Raw genomic sequence first — 12,593 nt, 5'->3', positions numbered from 1 at the left:
GTACATAGCTAATTCCTGATTTCCTGAACATATTTCAACAATATTGTTTTTTCCTTTTTGTTTGGAAACTCAGTAGTTCTACTGACTGGTGGTTCTGCGTTTACACACCACTCAAGATGTCCCTGTTTTAGGTCATGAGTCAAAGCGCCCAAGGATGCTTTTTATCCCTTCACACCTCTTCTGCCTTGAAGACTCTTTTTCAAGTTGGAAAAGCTTGTTCCTTGTTTCTCGATTGAATTTAGAGTTAAACCCTATTTATCTGCCATTTAGTACCAGCTTGATTGCTTCCCACACAGTGGTTGGGGAATCCACTGAGCCTTTTGCAAGAAATATTTAATCTGTCAGCACTTTCTTTTCCATACTCTTTCTTTGTCAAATACCAGGTGGTAACGCTCTACATACATTAAATGCTTGGCTGTCCCCCTTGCTAATGAAACTTACACAGGGGTGTGATGTGATATATTCTCTCGTGGTAACTACAGGACCCTTGACTCTGGCCATGTTGACTACTGAGATGAAAAAATGGTCTATCCAGGAGAAGGATTTGTGTGTGCCAGAGAAAAATGTGTAGGCACGCTGTAGTAGTAGTAAATGTTTATTTCGGAAATTGCATTCCATAAAACATACACTCAATAAGAACATTTCATTTCACAATATAATCCATCACTTTAAATAGAACCTATAGCATATAAAACCAAACAAAGAAAATACAATGTGCGAAATAGGAGTTAGTAACATTTCATCTCAAAGCAGTACCCTTCCTCCACGGGCTGATATACTAAATAAAGTGCTAGTGCAGGCACAGTATTGTGGAGATACTCAATAGTTTTATATAATTCTTAAAATCAATTACACGAAAGTACAATACAGATGCTATAAATCAAACAAACTATAATTTTATATTTAAAATGTATACTAATGCACTTCATAAAATGCATCATAATAACAAATTGTATTAAAAATAACAGTCTTACTTAAAACAAAAGGAAAATGCGCCCTGGAGCTAGCAGGTATTTTCTGGGAGGCTAAGCAATTCCTTAATTCCCTGGTTGGCCGTAAAAGAGGGAACATCTATACTTAATATGTCCCGACGTGCTTGCCAATCGACCAGCTCATCCAAACTTAAAATGTTTGGCCTTTTTCTTTCCTTATCAGCCCTACTGAAAATAGGTATTTGCTTAATATAACCACAGTATAAGTAGATGTATCACCCTTCAACACCCTTAAAGCCTTGCTATGCCTTCTAATGCCCAAGTGGTTACACAGTCGGTAATCCATTTGCTTCTTGGTTTGTTACAAGCGAGACAAAAAACAAAAACGTGGTTTATACTTTCTTTAGCTGACAGACCTCACATTGTGCAGATATTAAATGCTGTAATGAGAGTCACTGTCGCCAGACATCACACAAACCATATGAAGTCATGAAAACAGATAGGTGTGTTTAGCTGCTAGATTGTTCATTTGTCTTGTACGTGAGGCCATTAAATGTAACCCTATTTAGTACTAATCCTTGCGGGACCTCAAGTAGTAGTGGGCCTATTAGCTGCAGGAAAGGTACTGGCAGCAGAGAAGCAGCAAATGTGTTCATAAACATATTAGTGTCCCCATACAGTCAGCCCGATATTATCATGTATCTTCGTAGCTCTTCTGGTCATGTGCAGACAACTTGATATGGGAATTGGTGTTTCAATAAGATTGCTACCCCTGTAGAACCAAGTGCAATTCCCAGGTGGTATGCCGAACCATAGCCATGTGTGCAGAGTAGTTGGTAGTTATTTCCTAGCAAGTCCATATCCTGATTCTGTTTTGCAGTCTTTAGCACCACCATCCTTTTAAATTGATAAAAAATACATTGACGTTCCAGGAGAGCCACTTCATTTGGAGATGACCTGCCCCTTGTTTAGAGTTTGCCTATTCCCTACCACGCCTAGTGATAATGAAGGGGACTGTAGGATCTCTTGAGATATCAAAAGTATTAGAACTAAAAATTGAACTTTGGAACTGTGCATCATCCCCTCCTCCAATACTTCGAACAGTAATCATCGCCAGTGAACTGTAGGCTGACGTGCCGCCCCACTGGAGTATAGATTAGATATCAGCGTATTCTTCTTGAGCTCCTTTGCCATCCCCTTTACCAGGGCATTTAGACTAACAAAACTGATGGATAGAGAAAACCTGCACTTAGGGGCCTATTACGATGGAGGATTTTCCGCATCCTCCGGGCCGGCGGAAGCCACCGCCGGCCCGGAGGATGCAGAAAATCCTCTGCGGACCCACCAAAGACCCACCGACACATTAGGATGGCTGGTGGGTCGTGCTTTCCGTCCTCTGCTTTTCCGCCGCGGTTGGGTTACAACCGCGGCGGAAAAGCTCTAATATGGTGACGGTGTCTCTCAGACACCGTCAGCCATATTAGGATAGCCTGTGAAAAATGCTTTTCCGCGGCGGGTTTTCCGCCGTGGAAAAGCATGTGTAACTTCACTGCGGGGGCCCGTTGCCGGCCCCCTGGGTGAAGGGGGGAGTGGGGGGTGCACATGAGAGGTACCTATGGTAGCCCCATTCATTTGTATGCAGAAATCGGCAGGCACCGCACGGTGCCTGCCGCTTTCTGCATACAAATGCAATGTATGCATTTTTACCATTGCGGCGGATGCAGCTTGAAGCCGCACCCGCCGCAATGGTAAAAATAGAGGATGTGACCGCCAGGGTGGCGGTCACATCCTAATTGCACAGGAGGAAACTCCGCAGGCCATGCGGAGGTTCCCTCCTACTCTATGGTGGCGGGCGGACTCAGGTCCGTCCGCCATCATAAGCGGCCCCTTAGTGCGCAGAGCACATGATTTGATCGATTTGTAGCACTGGGTATATCTAGGGATAGGCCTCCCAACCCATTTGACCACTTATATACTTGTCCCAGGGATATCTGCATCTCAGAGGGATCCAAACTCAAAGTTCAGCCCTTCCCTCAGGGCTGCCATGGTTCCCCTGAGGTTTTTAATTGGAAATTTGCCCTGTTTGTAGCGTCATCCCAGATTTTTGCCTTCTGTAGCTGAACTTGCTTTGTTGGCATTAGTATTCTGCACACTTTTCCCCTGCCAACCTGTGGTAAAGTATGTGTGTTCTTTTCTTTAACCTTTTCGATGCATCGGATGGCCCCCAGGCCTTGCAAGGCCATGTGGGCGTTGGATTCGGCCGCACCCCGGGGGAATGTCCGCCACGGCGAATCGATTAAACATGGTAAATTAGCATACACACGATTGGTACATTTAATTTACTTTTAAATTCCTAGCATATGGTTCTACACGCATCAAGGGCTACTAGTGAACTGTATCACCCAGTGAAACACCCACTAAAGTAGCTCATTAAAACTTGTCTCAGGCCTGCCATTGCAGACTGCAGTGCAGTTTTAAGGTGCCCTTTCGACCTGTTGCCAGGCCTTAACATTCCTTTTTAATACCTATAAGTGAATCCTAAGATAGGCCTGAAATGCTAATATGATAAAGTGCATGATATTTAAAAAGTGAGATGTGTATGTTTAATGACCTTTACATGTCCTGGCTCTGAAAAGCTGCCAAAGTCGTTTTTCACTGTGGCAAGGCTAGCCTTCCACAGGCTAAAACTGGTTCATCTTATGCACATTTAAAAATGGATACATGTAGTTTGGGTGTGGCAAGAGAAATTCTTCTCCCACTAATTTTATTTGCAATTTAAAATCCTCTTTAATGGTAAAGTCGGATTTTAAAATATTATTTTGTAAATGCCACTTTTAAAAAAAGTTTTAAAACAACAAGGTGATGGAAGGAATGCTTGAATTAATCTCAGCCACCTGGGTTGCTTGTGTTCTGATTCAGGGAGGACCTGGCTTGGCAGTTCGGGCTGGACTGTTCCTATTGGGGCAGGGTCAAGACTGATTTGTATATAGCTGGGTCCAAACTGAGGTGGCATGGTGTGCAAAACAATGATGGATTGGGATGTGGCCCAAGTGATTACCAGTGGCTGAGATTTATTCAGGCATTCCATGCATCACTGTTTTGTATACTTAGTGTGTTTCCCTAAGTGGGACAGGTATGCCCAGGAGTGGGTACTGGGACACTGTGTCACTGAAACCAAGCTATAACCGTCTGATGAGCCAATAACTTGGGCGAAACCAGATCTGGGTTGCTTGTGTTCTGGGAGGACAGCTTGGCAGTTTGGTTGGACTGTTCCTACTGCAGCAGTGTCAAGACTGATTTGCATATAAATGTGCAAAATAACACGTGTAACATGTGCATTTTCCAGCCCAACGTTTCTGAGACCTTTCTATAAGTGCCCAGCTCCCCCTGGGCTGCTAATGGCTCTCCCACTGGGAAATGTGTACCAGGGGTCTGTAAATTAAATACTACTAGTGGATTGTGGCACTCAGTGTGCCACCCACTAAAATAGCTACCTAAAACATGGCTGAGCCTGCCATTGCAGCTTTCAGTGCAGTTTTAAACTGCCATTGCAACCTAGTAAATTAAACCTTTTGCCAGGCCTTAACGTCCCTTTTAATACTTATAAGTCTACGTCACCATTAAGTCACCATTAAGGAAGGCCTTACATGCTCATAGGGCATGATGCATGGTATTTAAAATGTTGGATGTATATCTTTAATATCCTTTACATTCTCTAGCAGTAAAAATCCTTCAAAGTAGTTATTCACTGTGGCAAGGCTAGCCTTGCATGCACTAACACTCATTCACCTTATTAATAAGTGATACATTCAGTCAGGGAGCAGCTAGTGAAATATTTCTTTTAATTGGAATTTAAAATTTAATTTTCTTTAGTAGTAAAGTTGGATTTTAAATTATTATTTTGGAAATGCCACTTTTCGAAGGTTGTTACAGCAAACAAATGATGGACGGGGAATGCTGACAATGCAAACATTCTCCCCCAGTCAAAAGATCGGGGTTAAAGCCATTGTCCTTTTGCCCACTACGCCACCCCAGTTTGGACCCAGCCATATGCAAATCAGTCTTCACCCTGTGCCTCATGGGAACAGCTCAGACCGAACTGCCAGGCCAGGTCCTCCCTGGACAGGAAACAAGCATCCTGGGACCGCTTTCAGGGTATGTCACCCTTCTTCATCCAGGCTAGCTTGAATCCAGTTGCACAGTGAGCAAGGGAACCACGTCTGGGCATACCCATCCCACTTAGGGCGAAAAGTGTTACAGCAAACAAATGATGGACGGAATTCTGACACTGCAAACATTGTCCCCCAGTCAAAAGATCTGGGCTAAATCCATCGTTCTTTTGCCCACTACGCCATCCCAGTTTGCACCCAGCCATATGCAAATCAGTCTTCACCCTGTTCCTCATGGGAACAGTCCAGACCGAACTGCCAGGCCAGGTCCTCCCTAGACAGGAAACAAGCATCCTGGGACCGGTTTCAGGGTATGTCACCCTTCTTCAGCCAGGCTAGTTTGAATCCAGTGGCACAGTGAGCAAGGGACCCACGTCTGGGCATACCCATCCCACTTAGGGCGAAAAGTGTTGCAGCAAACAAATGATGGACGGAATGCTGACAATGCAAACATTCTCCCCTAGTCTAAAGATCTGGGTTAAATCCATCGTTCTTTTGCCCACTACGCCATCCCAGTTTGCACCCAGCCATATGCAAATCAGTCTTCACCCTGTTCCTCATGGGAACAGTCCAGACCGAAACTGCCAGGCCAGGTCCTCCCTAGACAGGAAACAAGCATCCTGGGACCGGTTTCAGGGTATGTCACCCTTCTTCAGCCAGGCTAGCTTGAATCCAGTGGCACAGTGAGCAAGGGACCCACGTCTGGGCATACCCATCCCACTTAGGGCGAAAAGTGTTGCAGCAAACAAATGATGGACGGAATGCTGACAATGCAAACATTCTCCCCTAGTCAAAAGATCTGGGTTAAATCCATCGTTCTTTTGCCCACTACGCCACCCCAGTTTGGACCCAGCAATATGCAGATCAGTCTTCACCCTATGCCTCATGGGAACAGTCCAGACCGAACTGCCAGGCCAGGTCCTCCCTGGACAGGAAAAAACATCCTGGGATCGGTCTCAGGGTATGTCACCATTCTTCAGCCAGGCTAGCTTGAATCCAGTGGCACAGTGAACAAGGGACCCACGTCTTTTCGAAGGTTAGCATTTCCCTGCCGAAAGTTTCTGGGGCCCTTCTGTAAGTGGCGTAAGCCCCTGTATTGTTAATGTCTCCCCCGCTTGGAAATATGTATTGAACTCAGAGTTGGAATCTCCTCCAGCAATCTTTTCTTACCACTCCTTGTTCTCCTGGACCACCCGGGGCACAGATGGACTCAGTAATATTCCTTGGTGCAGCAAGATACTCTGAGGCCAGTCTGATGAGCCTTTAGGGACAGTGTGCTAGAGAATACTACAGGATTTCATGGTGCCAGTGTGGAGCCTCTCTAGAGTGCCATCTTGGCCTCCTTGGCCATGCCTCGACAAACATAATTTTATTAATAAGGCATTAGTGTTCAGAGACTCTGCACAATCCAGATGAAGTTTTCAAACCCAGCATATTTTCATCAACTAAATCTAAATGATATGCTGCTACCTTCCAAAATAAGCTTCATAGCCAAAAATATGAAAAGCTTCTCTGCTGTAGGGAAGGCTCTTTCATTAAGTTACAGATAAAGGTTTCAAAAAGTGGTGGTGATACAGGGATTGCAGATTTGTTTCACAATGATTGCTGTTCTCTTTACAGAAGCATGCAGAATACTTCAGTTGCAATGTGAACAAAGGGAAGCTGAAACTCAGAGGTAGTTTATCCTTCTTCTTTTAATATATTGTCTACAGCAAATGCCACAGTTAATAATTATAGGGATCGGGCCTGAGGAACAGAAAGTTGATCCCGTATACAAAATATTTGTCGAAGTAAAGCAGGAAAATGTATATATATATTTCATTTATGTTTATGACATATTTTTACCCTGAGACCTCTGCATTGTTAGGCATTCATTTTAGTAGTTTGTTGTGCGAGGAGTTTCCCCTTTTCCCACCCACTGCAAATGTTATCCATAGGATACAGAAGACTTAAAATCTTAGCAGTTGCTAAAAATTGGATTTTCTGCTCCTGCTAAAAATATTTTAAAAAATACATTAATTCTGCAAACAGTCCCTTGGAGCAAAAAACATACATTATGAGTGGTTTACCCTAGTTCTAATTAGGACGTTTTGCCTCTTCTGCTTGCTGCTGACCTTGACGCCTTTGATGGCATAATGTTAAATCTCCTCATTGGTGGGCAGTGGTGGAAGTCAAAGACTGCCCTGGTAGGGCACTAAAGAATGGTGAAAGTGTAGTGGACCAGTCACATGGCGTGCAATGCTTTTAGGGATTTTACAGGGAATTTTATGAAGTGTTCATTTTGATGGATGTATATACTAAGGGTGAGCAGAATATGAGGCTCTCATTCAGTTTTGACCAGTACAGGGTTGCGTTGGTGGCACCTCCAGCTTACAATCCATACGGTTCAGAAGACCGTAAATCTTTGCAGTGTCTGCATGCAGCCTTTTCTGCTCCTGCTGAAAATATTTTTTAAATGTGGTGGGATCTCCAGCTTACAACTGATTGTGGGTGGTTTGTATTCGTACAATACCTTCTGATGAGTGTCAAGAACCCACCAGCCTAAGTATCCGAAATTGCTGGAGTGACGACAGCCCAACCAATCTCCTCCAGAACCGGCTCCAACACACTACCCCAGAAGTACCATGAGTGTTGCTGGTAACCACCTCTAGGAAGAAGGGAGGTAATAGTGGAGGACCTCACTAGACGACAATTTGCCACCACTCAGCACTGGTTTGTTCAGGGAACCCCCTTAGGTATCTTGCAGGTACTGACTAGGGAAAAGATAGGAAAAACCAATTAGTATTTCAAAGCATACCTCCCAAAGAACAGCCCACACTAACCATCTCTCTGTGTTAGATCCCTCTCAACAAACTCACTGAATAAAAGACTCCAGCAGGTATCATAGGGAGACAAGTTAATCCCACTCGTTACCTCATAAAAGAGGAGCTTCCAGTACCAGATAAAAATAGAAATTAATTACAATGACTCCCTTGTCAAAATGATGTGGCAACCTTAAAAATAATTACTCCTTAAAAAGGAAACAAAAGTCATATTTGCTGCTCCAAAAGGTCCAGAAGTGTATTCATCAGTACACTGACCTTTACTTTCGTAGTAATCCAAGGATCCGATAAATGAGAACACACAGCACACTATGGGAGACTTAAAAAACTCCAGAATGCGTCCTCCAAACACAGAGCGTCTCTAAACTATACCTCAACATCCTGCCAATGTCAGGTAAGAGGAAAAGTTCACAGAAAGTATGTACCCAGGGCAGGCGACACAAGGCTAAGTTCCAAAGACAAAGCCCCAGAAATGTTCTGATACCAGGCTGCGTTCAAGACAGCAGCAGGCTTCAGAGGAAAACCGGAAAAGCAGGACACAAAGCAAATACAACTAGAACGTAACCCTCCGTACGGAACACAGGAAGTACCAAAGAGGCATGGACACAGGAGATCGAAGACTTACAGCCAAGCAATGCGATGAGTGTGAGTGGTGTTTAAATACCGCACCACTGTCACTCCCATCAAGACACCTTCCCTCGGCATTCTTCGTAATCCCTCAATCTACAAGGGAGGTTGGCGTTAGTAAAAGGGGCCCAACACAGAGAAATACGAGTGAGGACAAAAAGCGGGTAATCCTACCCACACTAAACATATACCACTCCTCTAACAAATGACATGAAATACTGAGTAGGGATGGTCGAAACAAATCCCCAAAAAGAGACCTGAACTAATGCCTTGAGCCTCCCTTACAAAACCGGAGGCTGACTATGTACAGGGCATGAAGTGTGAGGTGTAACTGTTCTCCCCCCCAAAGGGCCGACCTACCGGGTGGGGTTTTGACGGGTGAAGGGCATAAAATCTACATACAAGGGAAAGATGCACCTGACCTGCAGGTTCCCAGAACCTGTCCTCAGGGAAATACTCCACCCAATCAACAAAGTATTGTAATCGGTCTTTTTATCTTCTGGAATCTAGAATGCGTCAAACTTCATATTCAACCTTTCCCTCTACTACTATAGGAGGAGTGGGCGGCTCTGTTCATGACGAGGTATAATAGGATTTAAGGAGGGTAGTGTGAAACAATGGATGTATCTGATGTTCTTTAGGTAGGTCTAGTTTAATTGCAACAGGGTTGATTACCTTGGAAACCCAATATGGTCCTATATAGCATGGCTGTAGTTTACAGAGCCCTGCTAATCGTAGATTTTTTTGGGCCAGCCACACTTGCTATCCTACTTTATAATGCGGTGCAGAACGCTTAAACCTTCATCACTTCTTTGTATTGTTGCAACTCATTCTTGGCATTGGACCATATTTTTCCAAGGTTATCATGATGTGCTTTAACCGCTGAAACTGCTGCCAATGCCTGAGGAAAGGAAAAGCCTTAAGATGTTACCCAAACAAAAAATAGAAAGTTGAAACCTTAGTTGCAGAGTTTATACTGTTATTGTAGGCAGATTCTGCCAGTGGAAGTGCTTGAACCCAAGAACTGGAACACATACTCAATAAACACCGTAAGTACTGTTCTAATGTCTGATTGGGTCTTTCTGTCTGTCTATCCGTTTGGGGATGATAAGCAGAAGACAAATGATGGTCAACACAAAGGGTTGTACAAACTCCAAGTCAAAAACTTGGCTTGGTTTTAAAATCCTTGTCATAGAACTGCCCCCCTCAAACTGATGCTAAACATTTGTACGAAGAATTAAGCCCTTTGTTTGTGTTTCTACTAATAAGTTATTTTTATTTAAATCCTGGTCCTCTGGTATTATTTTGGAGAAGCCCTTTGTTTGTGTTTCTACTAATAAGTTATTTTTATTTAAATCCTGGTCCTCTGGTATTATTTTGGACTTGCAAGGGCAAACTTGTTCAACTTGAATCGAAATCACTTATTATAATTCAGAATATTGAAATTACAGTAATGTATTTCAAAATGTGGGTAGGTAGACTGATATTGCAGCTTTTAAGACTATTTGTATAAGTCCTGTGTAGATAGGAGACCCTAGCTGGGCATTGCAGGGTTTTATATTTAAAGCCCTGCATCAAGGGCAGGGCACTGCCGGGCAGTGCTGCCTCTTAAGTGTACGATCTGGCAAAATAGTGTAGCATTGTTTTGTTTAAAGCATCTCCTGACTGCATAGATGTAAACATACTATAAAGACTACAATGTCTTTATATTATGGTCTTTATTATTATTATTATTATTTTTTTATTCATCATCTGATATTAAACTTCAACAATTGATCAATTCAATGCGTATGCATAATACAACATATATTCTTCATTTCAGAGATACAAAAACATACCGCCGTATACAAAGGCTAATATAAAAGAATATACAGGAAAAGAAATCGGAGGAACTGAAAAGAGAAGAAAATAAAATAAAACAAACAACAAAAATTATAGATTAAGGAGGCAACATGTTGTCCAATCCATATGAAGACAACCAACTCTTTTATTTTTATGATTAATCATCTAGCCTTAATTTCCATTCTTCAACCGGTGCCCAGACCCGTTTGCCAAGCTGCCTCGCCTTCCAGCCTTTTTTCTCATACAGAGCTTTCTCCAAGGTGTAAATAGCTAGCAGCTTTGAAAGCCATCGTTGAAAAGACGGAGGGTTAGGATCTTTCCATAGCGTTGCAATACACAGTCGGCTCAGGGTCATTGCAATAAAAATAAATTCTTGATGAGGTGTCTCATGCCCCTCTCTTGCTACCCCGAGGACCATAACCTCGTTAGTTAGGCTGATAGAGATCCCCAATTCCTCCTCAAGGAACTTTTCTAACGCTTGTTTAAAAGGGTCTAAATTAGGACTAGATGCGAACATATGTATCATATCTGCCTGTAAGCTTTGGCATCTTGGGCAAGATATCCCACTAGTTCCCCCCAGCGGGCTATTCTATACGGTGTGTAATGGAGTTCATAATGGTCTTATAATGCTGTGCTAGCAGATTCGCCACCTTTAAAATAGTGTTTGCAAGCATAAGTGATTGTTCACCCTCATTCCCGACAAAATTTAGCTTAATTCTCCATTTCTCGTATACCTTTACCCGGTCATCATCATTATACTGGCATATTTCGCCATAAAGTTGTGAGATTGAACAGCCATCCTCATCTCGTACATACTCCATCAAGTCCTCCCTTTTAAATTTGCAATTACCCGCTTGCTTTCTTTGTAACACTGATCTTATCTGCAAGTATTTGAAGAAGTCTCTCCGATCCAGACCGTATAACTGCTGCGCCTTATCAAATGTAATTAAGCCTGATTCATCCATTAAATCTCCTATTGTCCCAACCCCGAGACTATCCCACCGTTTCATCACCTGGTCATGGAACACCTCTGGGAGTGACTCGTTCCTATACAAAGGGGTGTAAAAATTCATTCTCCCAAGTTTAATTTTTTTCCGAGTCATAGACCAGACTGGGATGGCAGCCCCCAAAATCTTGAACTTCGTTCTTTTACAGTAATTTAATTCATTAAATGTGAGAAGTCCCTTATTAGAATCCAGGACCAACAATTCATATATATCCGGGATCCCTGCACTACCCCTCCAGATGTCATTCGTATTCCCACCTAAGAGTCCTCTAATGTATTGCAAAGCTGCAGCGAGATAATAAACCTTAAAGTCAGGTACTGCGAGGCCCCCCCTGTCTCTAGAAAGTGCTAACAATTTTATAGCTCTTCGAGTTTTGCCTTTTGCCCATATAAATCGATTGCAGAGCCCATCAATTTCCTTAAACCAACTATTGCTGAATTTTAATGGAATAGTACGGAAAAGATATAGAATCTTAGGTAATAGCAACATCTTTATTACATTACAACGTCCAATAGTTGTTAAATGTAGATTGTCCATCCTATCAAGATCTAATTTAGCCTTTCTGATCACGGGGGTCAAATTTTTCTCAACAACTTTCGATAAATCAGACATTATAGTGATACCCAAGTACACCGGCGACTCTGTGACTCTCTGATCATCTATTACGGCTAGGTGATTTTTGACAATTTGTGTTTTACCCTGGTTCAGTTTATACCCTGATAGGAGCCCATACATTTTTGCTTCATTCTCTATTTCCGCTAACGCGGTAACTGGAGCAGCTGATGTTATTGCTAGATCGTCTGCATATCCCAAGATTTTGGTCTCATGGCCATTCAAAACAATTGGCAAGTTATTCCTATTTGATTCGATACGTATTATAAATGAGTCTATATAAAAGGCAAAGAGTAGCGGGGAGCAGGGGCACCCTTGCCTAGTTCCACGTTCAATTTTTATTGCCTTGCTCTGTTCCCCCATTACTCTGAGCCTGATACCCGGGCTCCTATATAGGGCTTTTAACGCCCCTATACATACTTTTCCAAAGTTAATTTTGCTCATTGCTGCCCATAAGAAGCCCCACGAGACCCTATCAAAAGCTTTTTCAGCGTCCAGCAATATTAAAGACATAGGGTCTCGTGAGGCTGCTGTACCGTCAAACAGAGTACATACCCTCCTAATATGGTCAGCGGTGCCCCT

At 42.9% G+C, this 12,593-nt stretch overlaps 1 protein-coding gene across 2 annotated transcripts in view; it reads left to right on the top strand.

Annotated features, from left to right (window-relative positions):
- LOC144785836 (synaptonemal complex central element protein 1-like) overlaps window positions 1–12,593 on the top strand; it is a 265,320-nt gene that overhangs the window by 65,891 nt on the left and 186,836 nt on the right. For both annotated transcript variants that reach the window (XM_078664681.1, XM_078664682.1), the window contains exon 6: window positions 6,722–6,776. In XM_078664681.1, the coding sequence (XP_078520807.1) occupies window positions 6,722–6,776 (55 nt within the window). The remainder of the gene's footprint in view (window positions 1–6,721; window positions 6,777–12,593) is intronic.

The sequence above is a fragment of the Lissotriton helveticus genome, chromosome 10 (genome assembly GCF_964261635.1).
Source record: "Lissotriton helveticus chromosome 10, aLisHel1.1, whole genome shotgun sequence".
Classification (NCBI taxonomy): Eukaryota; Metazoa; Chordata; class Amphibia; order Caudata; family Salamandridae; genus Lissotriton; species Lissotriton helveticus.
This window is presented reverse-complemented; position numbering and strand designations above follow the sequence as displayed.